This window comes from Empidonax traillii, unplaced genomic scaffold (genome assembly GCF_003031625.1).
Source record: "Empidonax traillii isolate 1590-97213 ecotype Southwest subspecies unplaced genomic scaffold, ASM303162v1 scaffold882:size376633, whole genome shotgun sequence".
In the NCBI taxonomy this organism is placed as follows: Eukaryota; Metazoa; Chordata; class Aves; order Passeriformes; family Tyrannidae; genus Empidonax; species Empidonax traillii.
The window spans coordinates 332,633-347,196 of NW_020956075.1; the positions used below are offsets into that span (position 1 = coordinate 332,633).

General features: G+C 45.7%; 1 protein-coding gene across 1 annotated transcript; it reads left to right on the forward strand.

Annotated features, from left to right (window-relative positions):
* Positions 1 to 10,117: 10,117 nt before the first annotated feature.
* LOC114067209 (T-cell surface glycoprotein CD8 alpha chain-like) lies at positions 10,118 to 14,540 on the forward strand. The gene is given in 7 exon segments (XM_027902496.1): positions 10,118 to 10,240; positions 10,243 to 10,306; positions 10,861 to 11,223; positions 11,768 to 11,857; positions 12,330 to 12,443; positions 12,795 to 12,825; positions 14,437 to 14,540. Coding segments are annotated over 7 exon segments (831 nt in total). The 3' UTR covers positions 14,483 to 14,540.
* Positions 14,541 to 14,564: the final 24 nt, after the last annotated feature.

Genomic DNA, 14,564 nt, shown 5'->3' on the forward strand with positions numbered 1-14,564 from the left:
GAAAGACTTCAGCCACTTACCCCTACTCCAGTAACACCTGCTCAAAGGATGGGGATTTACCTCTCAGCTCTCTGCCCACCTGAAGCAAAGAGTTTGCTCCATGTCCAAATTCCCCAATTAGGCTTCACCATTCCTTTGTAATTTGAAAAAAAAACAAAAAACAAAAAAACAAAAAAACAAGCCACCCCGATGCCGCATCATATGTGTGCAGTAAAAACAAGAGGGGACAGCAACAGCCAAGGATGATGCCTGGTCTGGTCTGTTGAAACACAGTTTTGGGCAGTTCACCAATGGAAATGATGAAAATGATTAAAATAATGCTAGTAATTTCTGTAGTCATCAACAGGGTGTTTTAGTCAGTAAATCTGGGAGAGATTTTAGCTGCAGGTTTCACAACTGCGGAAGCCGATAGAATAAAAACACCTCCCATCTCACAGACTTTTTCCCAGAGCGTACAAAAGCAAGAAACAGAAACACTAATAAAAAGATGTTTTTATGCCTGAGAAAATTAGCTGAATCCCCTGATGTCTGCAGCTTCCACGTTAAGAGTACGCTGATGATGCCAGTCAAGGATCAGGGATGCCACATTATGTTGTAGTATATGGGGCAAAGGGATTCTTCCATTGTGAAAAACAGTGGGAAGGTATTTCTGTGCATCTCTGTCAATGACATAATCCCTGGATCCATGGAGAGAGAGAAAGAGAGGTGATGGCAGTGCCTGTCACAGCGTCGCTTCAGCCATGATGTCCTGCCAAACGGGGGTCCCTGATTTATTCCTTGTTTCCTTCCAAGGATGGATCAGCCTTCTCCTGTCTCCCACTGTCACCCTCCTTCCTGCAGCAAGGAACTTCCATACCTAGAAGGCAAAATAATGGGATTTTAGATATAATGCCAAACCCTCACTTCAGCAGTAAATAAATGATGCCATCTGAAATGACAAGAGGAGACACCAGAAAATTTGGACGAAGAAAAAAGGCTTTTGCATAGGACAAGGAGGGGTTTGCAGACCTATGGATTCAAGCACAAAATGTTACCTATGGTGTGTTCATCCCCACGAATTATTGGGCAAGAAATTGTAAAAGAGATCAGAAATTACATGGTGCAACAGTCTGTTATTATTGTTATTCCTTTTACCTTGTATAGCGTATATATCATATCTATTCTTAGAACATACTGTATATATGTTCCTTATAGAATAAGTAATATAGAGAAAATATATAAAGAATATAGAAAATATATATTCTATATTATAAAAAAGATATTCAAGTTACTCTCTCAGTAAACAGTGCATACCTTGAGAGCATTAAAATATTCAAAGGACAGAGATGCAGAGCAGAAATACAGGTATTTCAGGCATTGCAGTAAATAGGTTTCATATTTTTGTCAAACTTATATAATTGCATTTTTACAAAATTTCCAGTCTTTACAGAATATTTCAGTTGTTGATCTAATGTTGGAAGTGCTCTTTTTTTTTTTTTTTAATTCTTTTAAGTTGCCTGGTCATTTTTATGTGGATGGTCTGTGGTTTTATGATGCAAAACAGTAAATAAAATCAGGTGCAATTGAAAACATTCAATTGAAAAAAAAAGCCAGTGATAGCAAAATGAAGTTATCTCTGATTTTAAAGCTCCTGATATATTAAAAAAAATAATTTTGCAGAGTCATAAACTGTCATGGGTGCACAGCTAAGTGAGGCACACTAAAGAAGAGGTTGAATAACAAATGGTTAACCTTGAGATCCACACAAAAGGAAAGGAGATGCATCATCCATGGGTGCTGTTTAAATTCCTTTGGATTTGTCCTTGGCCAGAACTGCTCTGTGCAGGGTAGCTGCTTATTTAATATGTCCTCCTGGCAGGAGAAATGGAGTCATAGCAAAACTTCTGAGCTTCCAGATCAGATCTGTTTAAATGGGAATTTCTAAATGTCTTCTTCTGTCACCGTATAAAATTGGAAGTTTCCCAGAAGCTGCAAATAAACCCCCAAAAATTTACTGGGGAAAAAAAAAACTACCATAAGGCAGCATAAATACTTCTCGCCCCTATTTTTCTGGACTTCATTGCATTTTATTCAATAAACCAAAAGTAGCAATGTGTTAAATTTCTGGTTTATAGAAACCAGAAGTGTTTTCTTAAATATTTTTCTAATATTAATATTTAATATTATTTCTGGTTATTAAATTATATATTATTTGCCAAAATAAATAACAAATACTTGTGTATATCAATACATCTATAGTGTGTGCATTCAGGGTGAGATCTGCAGCTTCTGTAGGATTATAAACAAATATTTGTTATTGCAACATTTGTTTAACTGGAACACATACCAGACCAAGTTAAAAATAAATTTGCATAAGGTGTGCATTTTGCTTCTCTACTGCTTTGCTATGTGAAGGGTAAATTTGAGTTCATACACCAGTAGTTCTTTCACATGAAACAAAACTCACCCATCCTTTAAATGTTTGCAAGATGACAGGAGCCTTAATGTTCCTCCCTTAGGCATTCATTTTTTTCTGCTGAAGTTTGACTTCTTATTTAGTCTTTCAGATATACATGTGCATGAAGAGGGGCTGCACCACACTTTTAAAAGAGAGAATATCATTATTACTAGTTGTACTTCCTGAGCCAGTTAATAAATTAACACCAGATACGAAACACCCCAAAAAATAAAATCCCAGTGATGACATCAGCTCAGAACTTTGCCAGGTACAACGAGTGTATGTGCTGTTGCAACAGGGATCACACACAACAAACTTACTTAGTTCATTTAACATAAAACCTCCAAACCCCGAAATGAATCACTCAGCTTGCAGTCAGCATGAAAAAGAAACCTGCTCAGATGGCAAAGCCCTCTCCATCTCTCCCAGAACCTCCCAGGAGGGGTGGGAGCCCTCAGGCAGCCAGGCTGACACAGGCACTTAGGAGTTTGTCTCCTTGGCATTTTTTGGCTCAGGCAATGAGAAAGAGCTAAATTTTTTCTTGCCCTGGACTGAGCCTCTGCATCAGGCAGAAAAAAAAAATGGTCCTGCAGAAATCTTGAGCGTCTGCAGGAGAAGTTTTGCAGCACTGACTTTTTCAGGGGTTTGAGCTTTGCCAGGAAACAGTAAAGAATTCTGGATTTCCCTGTATAGAGCATGGGGAGCAGTGGGCAATTCCAAAGAAAAGCGAGGACAGGAGGCAACAGCCTGAAGTTGTCCCAGGGGAAATTTAGATTGGATATTAGGAAACATTTCTTCAGCAACAGTGTTGTCAGGCTCTGGAACAAACTGCCCAGGGCAGTGGTCAAGTCACCATCGCTGGAGGGATTTAAAGATGTGTGAATGTGCCACTTGGGGACGTGGTTTAGTGGTGGCCTTGACAGTGCTGGGTTAAGGTTTGGACTCGATGATCTTAAAGGTCCTTTCCATCCTAAACAACTCTGTGATTCTGTGATGAGCCCACAAGCTGGTGCCAACCACGGGCACCCTGCCTGCACCCATGTCCCGTCCCACCCCTTCCTCCACGCTGTGAGCACGGTGGAGAGAGCCTTACCCTGCCCCAGGTGCAAGCCACGTCGGTTTCTCTGCTCTTCGTCTCTGCTGGTGGTTAAAACATCCAGCCAGGAGGTCGGGCACCGACATACGGGTGCGCACCCACCCTCCCTCCCCGCTGAGCAGGCAGGAGGGCTGTGGCTTGAGAGACATCTCTGTCCCCGGAGCCGCGCGTGTGATCTCACCCACCACATATCCTGTCGCTCCCTGGCAGGGCCGAGAGCCGGGGCTGCAGGCTGTGCAGGCTGTGCATGAAATGCAGCCCCAAACCGCGGTGTCGAGCAGCTGCCTCCGGGGGCAGGCACAGCAGTCTGGGTGCTCGCTGCCCTTCCCCAGGGCAAGCGTGGCCCGTGGCAGAAACTACAGCCCAGTCCCACCGTGTCAGAGAACCAGAGAATCATAGAATCATAGAATCATAGAATCATACAGTCAGAGAATAGTAGAATCGTTTAAATTGGAAAAAGCCCCCAAGATCATGAAGTCCAACCTTCAGCCGAACACCTCAATGCCACATCACAGTTCCACGTCTACCTAATTTTTGAACCCTACCAGTGACGGTGACTTCACCACTGCCGTGGCCAGCCAGTTCCAATCCTTAACCACCCTTTCAGTGAAGAAATTTTTCTTACTATCCGACCTGAACCTCCCTTGGTGCATCCTGAGGCCATTTTCCCTCATCCTGTCAATCTGAGCTCTCTTCATGTACACCAGGGAGGAGATGCTGAGCTGCTGGAGGCAGGGTCACAGGCAGAACTGCTGCTGTTCCTTAGCAAAGCTCAAGGTGCAGTCCTTGTCTAGCACAAACATGAGGTAAACTTACTGGCTGATATCTCAGGGAGAGTTGTGGGGTTGCCCTGACACCCAGCTACGGGGCTTCAGAACATTATGCCTTAACATCAGTACTGAGTGCATAATTAAAGTTGGGATAAATGTCCTTGTGCAGGGTCAACAGCCGAGGAAGATCTAAGTGTTCTGCATTAAAGAATGAGATAATTGGAAAATGAGTAGTGTTTCAGAAGAAATAGATGTGGAGATTAGTAACAAATGGCTTCCTCAACATGACACATTGAAATGAGATCTCACAGTTAAGAATATAAAAATGGCTGGTTTGGCTCAGAGCAAAGGTTCATCCAGACAACTTTTCTGTCTCCAACACTGGCTATGAGCAAATGGCTAAGGAATAATGACAAGGCAATCATATATGATGCTCTCCTTTAATATTCAGTCTATTTTTAACTAAATAAATTTCCTGAGCCTGTTGCTGTCTATCGAGTAACCCACAATGAATTTCTCTTCCAAGCACTTGCCAAGGCTCTGCATCCACAGTGTCCTTTGTCGGGGACATCACTGGGTAAAGAATGACTTCTTTTGCTTTCAGCCTCACCAACATCAGCTTCATGTGCTGCCCCTTACTTTCTGTATTGGAAAAAGCAGGGAATAATCAATCCCTCTCCACTCCCTCCCAACCACTCACAATTCTGGAGGCCTTCAGTGTTTAGCCACTTAAATAATTTTTTCAGACTAAAGAGTCCTAGCCTGCCACACAAAACCCATCCTAGACCTCTGATCCTACATTTTGCCCTGATCTCAACCTTTTCTTGTTCTACTACTTCTTTTTTGAGTCCCATCCATGAGATGATAGCAAGACACAGCATTGAAGGATTTATACAGTGCACTGGACCATGCACTGGCCATGGACTAGACCACTGCACCATACAGTGACAAAGCTGTCTGTGTTCTCTGTTTTATACCCAGTTTCATTCCTGCCTGGTAACATCCCATTTGCTTTTCCTGATGGGCAATGAGTTGATGTTCCCACGGTAGTACCTGTCTTAACCCAAATTTTCACCCCTGAATTTGACTCCTCTTTCTATAGGTAAGCCAGGACTGGTTTTCCTTGAATGCATCACTTCACAATCACCCACTCGAAATTTCACCTGCCCCTGTATTGCCCAGTCTCTGAAAGGTTCAGCTGCTGCCTTTTGATGCAGCCATCCCTCCTACCCTCTGTCCCTTTTGAACAAGGTATTGTGGCTCAGAGTTGCATCTTAGGGGTCTAATTCAAGAGCAAGGGTTGGGGTTTCTTTCCAAATAAATGCAAAATTGAGTAGAAATAAGTTAGTAGGACCACAAAATGGATGAAGCAAGTAATCTCAGGCAAGCCTTGGGTTTCCATACTGCCAGCACTGCCAGCAGGAGACATGAAGAAAGGAAAAGGGAACCCTTCCTCCCTTCCACTAGCTGTAACCTGCTGTGGAAATTGAAGTTCCCCCCTCAAAGGTTTTAACACTAAAGATGCACAGCAACACCCTCTTCTGGGAAAGTCCTCCTGCACCACACAGATGCACCCAGAAACTCCCTGAGTTGTCTCCACCAGGATTTCCTGCCCAAGGTCTTCAGGGAAGAAGGTTAGTGTGCAGCAAGGAAGGAGACCAGATATGGACCCAAACAGATAATTTTCGTTTTCTTAAGGGAAGTCTATAAACAAGTAGAAAAACTTTAGGACTTTTGTGGTTCTGGACTGGATCTCTGTGGTATTTTGGAGACTGGGACAGCAGAAGACCAGCCTGTCCACTGTTAACTCCAGCTGGGGCACTGGCAGAGTAAATTGTCACCAGTCCCCAAAAGGTGCCATCACAGATTGCTGATCTACCGAATACCTGTACAAAGGAGCTCTGCAGCACCAAAAGAGAAGGTGTGGGAAGCATCTGCAAGGAAAACTCATAACACATCCAGGTCTTTTTCTATCACACTTCCAGCTGAGGTACTAACAAGCATGGAAATTGTGGAGATTTTCAACCCAGTGATCAGGTAAATGGCTACACCACAAAGAGGTGGGAGCGCAGGAGTGTTTGTGGTTTGCATTCTGGATTTTAAGCTGTGTGATGTGTACGTGTGAGAGTACCCAGAAGAGTGGGCAGTATTGACCACTGAATTGGAAACACACGGCTGCAGTGGAAACACAGAGTGTGAGTACCTGTTGTGTGACAGTTTCACTTGACATTCTGCAAGCCCCTTTGGTGCAGCGGCTTTGCAAAGAAAAAGGGGGGGCAGCAAGTTGCTCATAAACCACAGGTTCACTTCACACCGGAAGAGCTGCGTGCTGGAGTCTCAACATTTTATTTTTTCCTCTGTTTGGAAAAAAAACAAACAAAAAAAAAGCTTATGATTTGCAACCAGATTTTGAAATCTTCATTAAAACTTTCCATTCCTCCTCACGAAAGAGGAATGGAAAGTTTCAAGGCAAGCCTTCGAAGTATTACTACAGGAAGAGTCAGCAGCACTGCGGCAGACACAGTCCGGTGTCACCTCCTGAGTTACCATCACCGATTGCTCACAGGGATCAAACAGCACCTGCAGCATCACTGCTCGGCAGTTGGACATCCTTAAGGAGCACTATGAGGAGATGGGCAGCAGAACAATGGACCTCACAGAGCACAATCATTTTGGGGCCCTTCTGTGTTCACCAGCCATTGCAGCGTGATTTCCACATCCTGAGGGACACCGTGCGTTGTCTGGTATTACTGACACTAACAAACTGAAGAGTTTCTCACCCCTTGAAAAAGTCCCTGGGATCTTTCCACAAAATGACTAAGAAATCAAACATATCCAAAACTCAGCATCTCCTCCAGCTCTGGTGCCCCAGCTCCCTCTCATTTCCTGTGCCTTCTCTGTCAAATGGATGGAAGCAAGCATACGGAATGAATCCTAAATTCATCTCCTGCCAAGCCTCATTCAAAATCAGGTGGATCCCTCTTGTTCTGTCTTGTTCCTGCATGATTTTCTCTCTTTTCTCCTTGTTCCTGTCTTCTCCTGCTAATTATTTGACATTAATTAAATAAAGAATTAGGCTGGCCTTAGTATATAAAGATAAATCTCAATCACGAGCACCTGAGGCTGGAGTTATCAGAGCCCTGCAACCTAAGCTATGAGTAAAATAAAACTTATTGTTAAGTTTGGGAGAAAAAAAGAAATTATCCTTTACTGCCTAATCAACCTGTCTGGTCTCCTGACTCCTCTTATATGATGCTCTGCAGAAGTAACTGGTTGTCCAAGTATTTTTTCTTCTTCCTTAATCATATGATAAATGAGGTACTACAACAGAAATCTTTAATAAAACATGGTATTAACACTGGTGTTCATTGATTTGGCTTACGTCGTCAGTTAAACAATGGCAATCTATTGTAAAATACTGTCTAGAGAACAAACAGCCAAGTCAGGGCATGCTAAAGACAAGGAGATTTCTTAATTAGTCTGATTATTCACCTTCTCCTCTGAGTTTTGAAATTGGTCATTAGTGTTAAGCTCACGTGAACTGACCTAAATTATTTCTACAAGTGTTGATTCTAAAGCAGAGCTTTTTCCTGGAGGCCCTGCTTGTGTCCTGGAGCTTTTCTTGATCAAACAATTGCCACTGCGGCTGCTTTAATTTTTCTTATTGTTCCTGTGTGAAACAGAAACAGCATTGTGCCAAGCAATACCAGAACACAGAAGTCAGGAAGAAGCAGACGTGTGACAGGCCCTCTTGCAGCTGCGTCTCCCCCCTGACAGTGAGCTTTTGCCTTGCCTTTAAAGGGTATATTCATTACCAGAGCATTGCAGGTGGCAGAAAGGAGCAGCTTCCCCCCAAAGCCATCTGCTGTGACTCCCCAGCATTGCCCTTGCCCAGCACAATGGGAAAGCATCAGCAGAGACAGGGAGGGACTGGAGATACCTTTTGTGTACTGGTGAGCTGCAAAGTGCTTCAGCTAATAAGTGTATGGTGAGAAAAAGTAAGCCTCTGAACTAATGCAAAGCATGAATGGGACAAAGGAAATGGTGGCCCTGCATGGAAACCAGCTCAAGCCATGGGCAACAAGGACCAAGATCTCCTCTACACACAGGAGAGGAACCTCTGGGTGCCAGTTTGGTACCGTGGACTGATTCATAATAAAATTCATCATTTGTCAGAGATAAGAAAGAAGTGAGATATCCCTACTGAGAAAGGAAGTAGCCCTTCCTGGAGGATCCTTTCATTGCACAAGTTCTCCCAGCAGATCCATCACCACACCTCCGAGGACATGCACTATGTACTCTAGTGTAGAATCCATGCTCTACAGTGGAGTGAGAACCTAGTCTTGACAAATGTTTGACTCATCCTCATTTACCAGCACATTCACTCCCATTTGAACCACACTAAAAAAATGGGAATGAGGAATTTTCCTCTTTTGGTCTCCAGAAGGTTATGCTTTTGAAAATGCTTTTGAAATACGATTTTCTGCCACTGAGTTGTAATAGTGATGGAAAAGGGAGGACTCACACAGCAATCCCAGTGGATGGCAGGAACCAGCTCACTTCAGCACTCAAGAAAACATGAGACTCAACTCTAGCCAACTACAAGGCAAGCCCCTAGTTCAGTTCCTTGTCAACATTCCTCCATCAACCTGTGATGATGAGCACTTCCCAAGAGCAGCTTATCCCGTTATAAAGAGAGGATGAACTGTAGTTAGGGTTAGGTGAATAAACTGCCCACTGAACCAGAAGGAGCCTATACAAGCAGCATCACTTGATGTCTGATCTAGAGGTGGCTGGGGCACTAAAAATTGATGTTTGGCTCAAGTCTGATGTTCACATTTGCTTGACAGGTTTTGAGATCCAGACCCTTGTAATATTATTTAATGTATGAAACCCGTTCACCCTTTATTTTGCCAAAATCTACTATTTCAAGTAGACATCACAACTACCACAGCCTCAGGAAAGTACGAATTTCACACATCTCAGCAGCCTAACAGCAGCTTTCCTCACTCACCAGTAGGTTTTGAAGCCCAGTGAAATGAACACAGCCCAGCCCCTTGCAGTCTGGTGAAACTGTTCTTACTGTATGCACGAAGCTGCAGGAAGCATCGCCCATCCCCATGTGCAAATGGTCACCCAGAGGCAGCAGCAAGGGCCCTCTCTGTTGATGCACACAAGGGTGTTTTTGGCAGGGCGGAAGACCCTGTGGTTAGAGAAGAGAACCACAAGTCGTTAAAACAAAGAAAAAGCAAAGCATCCCCCAGGGCACGGGGCACTCTTGGTGTGCTCAGCTGACAGACCACCTGAATTGCACAAACTGGCTTTTGCCGAGCAATCGCAAAGGAGAATTGACCAAAGAAGAACTGCAAAGAGGACAATTAAACACCTGCAGAGACCATCTGTGTGCCAGCAACACATGTGTTTGGAGATAAATGATATGTATATATATGCCATGGAACACCTGTGTCTCACTTGCTGGGTACAAGAATACTCTGGGCTCTGCCATCCACACAAGACCCAAGAGAAGGAGGCAGAATCCCTCACAAGAAACACAACCTGGGCCCTTCAGCCAAAGGATAGGACTTGTCCATGACTTCTGTGGAGCTGGAGCTGCTGTGGACCCCCAGAGGGCTGGGGGAGAGCAGGCTGGGGTGCCTGATCCTACCTCAGGCATGAGCAGCAGCACTCTGGATCTCTAGGGGAGACATCAAGGCAAAATCCTTGAGTAAGAACAGAAAAGGATAAAGGAGCCCAAATTTGGACTTAGAATTGAATTTCTTCAGAAATCTCTTTTCGCACTGCATTTTGCCGCAGATGCCGAGCACCGTCTCTTTACCCAAGAGGGTCCCAATGACATCACATCCTCCCCAAAGAGCGACACAGCCTTCCAGATCAAGAGAGAAACATCGTCTCAGCTGCGCTGCACCTTCTCCAAGGACAGACACCTCCAGCAGAAGATGGACGGGTCTCCTGCCCTGCTCCTCCTGCTCGCTCTGGGACTCTGTGAGTATGGACACAGGGTGGTGCAGCCCTTTTATTGGGAAGGGCATGGTCAGAAATTGGGCTAAACAGTTAAAGGGGGGGGGCAAAAAGTAAACCAAAAAGGCTGACTTTGAGATGTGCTCAGTAATTGTGGAGGGAAAGGCGGCATCGCCTTGGTCAGCGTAGGGCAGCCAGAGGGGTGGCTGCAGCAGCACAGGCACCAGGAAGGGAGTCGGGTCAGCTGAGTGGTTCTGGAGGGGATGGAGAAGGGGGGGAAGAGAGAGCTTAGCAGTCAGTGCTTTTAGAAATTCACTTCAGATAAGCTGGAGAGGAGTAACATCCCCAAAAAGGCAGCTGGAAGGGCAGCACCCATCTATAAAGCCCACATGGCTGATTGCTGAGCACCCTCCATGCACAATCCCAGCAAGGACTCCAACAAAACCTTCCCATCCTCCTGACAGTGTGGTTCTCCCTTTGCGTTTGTACTTCCCTCCCATGGACAGGGCAGGAGATTTTTTTCTAGAGGGACCATTGGCTCTTCCCAAGCAGTTCCAACAAGGATTTTTCTCCTCCAGGCTGCCCTGGGATCCGTGGCCAGATGTATGAGATGAAGGTCAGGTTTCGTGACAGCATCACCCAACTCCGGGTGGGACAGCGGCTGGAACTGGAGTGTCAGACGGACAGGGATAGTGGAGCATTCTGGATCCGCCAGGACAGGAGTGGGACCCTTCACTTCATTGTCTTCATCTCTTCCCTGTCCCGAGTCACCTTTGAGGGGAATCAGAGAACATCCACACGCTTCGAGGCCGGCAGACACAACAGGTTCTATTGGTTGGTAGTGAAGTCTTTCACACAGCAGGACGAGGGGATTTATTTCTGCCTCATGAACATCAACCAAATGCTGTACTTCAGCAATGGCCAGCCTGCCTTCTTCCCAGGTCAGCAACATCTCCACCCAACCTTGCTTAGCACTGCCAAAAAGCCCTCCTGCCTATGCCTGTTTTAATGAGCCACCTCTCCCACAAACCCCAAAGCATCTTGTGACCAACCACTGCTCCTGCTGAAGGTTCCCTGCTTGCCATCTCTCCTCATGGAGAGATTTTCCCAAAGGCAAAGATGATTGTGCAGATCCAGTATCACTTCCCCATCCCCACTTCTCCATCCTACACATGGCTCTGAAGGGATAACAATAAAGTCCAGCACCACCCTCTGCTTCCTCACCTCACATAGGTCCCAAAACTCAGGGTGCTTAGGCTGTATGAGGATGGTGTCAGACACCAAGCAATAAGGAGGCTACAGCTCCTTATTGGCTCCTAGGAATCCCTCCCTGGAGGAGTCCCCATCTCAAATTGGATCTATGTCCCCACGGAGTTGAACGCAGGAGCATCCATACCCTGGCAGGGGTAGGAGAGCAGAAGGGCAGGAGGGAGCTTTTTTTATTGGATTTGCCTACACTCTGAGGTCATCTCTTTTCACTTATAGTCCCCACCACAGTGGCACCCACCACTACAAGACCCACCACCCGGCATGACATCACCAAAAAGGAGCCCTTCCTGGAGACACCAGACCCAGGTAGCCTGGATGGAGGGAGGGAGAGGGAAGAGCTGGGCTCTGGTCTACTGATACTGAGGGGGATGGTGCAGGCATTTTGGGATGGGAAGAGACTGAAAAATCCGTAGAGCTTTATCAGAAATGGAAGGATTGAACTCTTAACATTTCATCCCAACTAGGAAAGGCTTAAGATAAGGTAAAGAGTATGAGCGTGCCTGGGAATGCCGGGCCGAGGGGGAGGGAGGGCAGAGCCTTGGGGGCTGGGAATGGTTTTTAGCCTCATCAGGGAAAAGAGAAAATTTCTGGCTACCTGTCCTCCCTCAAGCCTCTGGAAAATGGTGAGAGGAGCAGCCCAGGGGAAGCCCTCTGGCCTCACCGCCAGCCTCGTGGCACACCAGGCAGGGCCCTTGGCAGCTCCCTTGGCTCCAGCAGAAGTGGCCTTAACACCAGTTGTGAGCGCCTCATGAGCCTTTCCTCTTTTCCATTCCTGCAGAGACCAGCAGGAACAAGCTGAATTTCTTCTGTGATATTGTCATCTGGGTTCCCTTGGCAGGCACCTGCCTCCTGCTCCTCATTGCCCTGGCCATCACCGTCGTGCTCTGTCAACGTAAGACTCACCACCACCCTCTGTAGATGCTGCTGAGGGATTTTCAGCAACATGCTCAAGTCCCTGGGGACAGCCATCAGAAATAATTCACCATCGGGGTTCCCAGGCCGACCCTGCTACTGCTACTCACCTCACACTTTAATTCATCAAAATATTCAAGTGCATTGCTGTGGGAACATGAGCTGCAGCACCACTCCCTGGCAGGGATTTCCTAAAAAATAAGCCTGGTTTATCTGTTGTTAGTCTCAAAGATATCAGCTGCTGGGGAGCATCAGCCCCACCTGTTTATTTACTGACCTGTGACTTGTTAGCTTTGAACTAATTACTTTTTTATTTTCTTTCTTATTTTAGGAACCAGAAGACGAAGATGCAGATGTAAAAGGTTAGTAAGTGACAGGTGTTGGTGCTTTTGTCTTAAACTTGGCAACATCTCAATTTCAGGTGATAGAGCAGGCAGGTGCCCAAAAGCAACCTAAAACTTAAAGGCAAAACCAAGACAGAAGTTCTCTTCTCCTGTGGTTTTGGTTTTGTTTGGGTTTTTTGATCGCTTTTTTTTTATTTTTATGTAATTCAAATCACATAGCCTTGACACTTCAGTAGACACAAACCAGAAAGACAGGAAGGGCTTGTGGTAGCCCAAAAACTTTGCACGTCACATAATGCTCATAACTAACCCCATTTCTGTGCTCCCAATGCACCACTCCAAAGTTGAGCCTGGGGGTGACTGTATTTCATTCCTTGCCCTCCTCAAACCATTCATTTGATTTCATCACTGGACATTCAGGTGTGCCCATGGATTAGATGCAAGTTATTGCATCCCAAGTCCCCCTCTGAACCGTTTTGGACTGGCATCATCACGGCTTCAGGCCTCTATTTCCCCCACAGGCACTAAGGAACAGCAGCAGAGAGGCTGCTCCAAACTTGGATGACTTTCCTGAGAAACAGCTCTGCAGACAGGAATAGATTTAAAAGTAACCCAGTTTCTATGCACTCAGGAACATTTTTTTAATGTTTTCCCTCCTGCCACCCCAACCCACCCGCCATCCTGAGTCACAAGGAGAACACCATCCCAAGGAGAATTGCAGTGTGCCAGTTTGGAAGAAGAAATGCTTTTGCCCACATGCATTTTGCTTCTGCAAAGTGACCTCCCTGCAGCCGCTTTCTTCACCTCCCCTGCTCTGCAGGAAACCACATCTGCAGCTCTGCAAGCCTTGGGCACCCTGGGGCTTGTGGCCAGAGACCCACCAAGAAATCATTGCTGCTGCTCCTGGCAGCCAGTGCTGGGCTTGGTGCTTGGAAGAGCTGGGTTGCCAAGAAAGTTTGGGACAGCACTTTCACAGCTCTGGAGCCTCACTCTTTGCAAATCAAAGCATCTTTTAAATCAGACAAAATCATGTTCTTGTTATACATCCATGGGGCTTACAGTAAGAAAGGTGATTTTTTTTTTAAGGCAGAAGGCATTTTTTTTACCTGTCTGAAAAAGGGAACAGGCTGTCATTGTTATGGCAGATATTTATTATAGCCAGTGCTCCTCTGATTCTTGTCTGCCTTTCCAAGGGAGAAATGACAACAAAGAGCTCTTCAGGCAGCCTTGCTTAGGACAATGTTTGCATTCTTCACTTATCTCAATCCCTGTTGCCAGCCCTGTGCAAGGATGTTCTGTCTCTCCAGAGAAAAAACACCTGCAGAACTCTGCAATTTTGTACAGGTGGAGTGGTTGGGTTACAGCAGAAGTCAGAGACAAATTTAAAAAAACACCTTTTCTTAATTAATGTAAGAAGGATCATCAGTGTGACTTAAGAAAGTCTTTCTGCTGGCTGTCACTACCTGAAATGTTGCCAAATCCTTCACCAGCACAAAGAGGATTTAGGAACATTGTGCAGCCTGCCCTGGCTGCAGACCAAGGCTAAACAAGATCATCAGCTCATCAGACATTAATTGCCCTTCTCTTCCTTTCCCATCAAAGTAAATCAAACCCCTTTTCTCTCTCTAGGCCTGTGCAGGGGAAGCCCCACACCAAACCCGGCACAACAAACTGACACGTTGCAGCATCCACACCTTTGGGCTTCTGGATCATCTCCCGGGAGCTGTCAGCACATAAACACATCTCCTGCCTTCTCT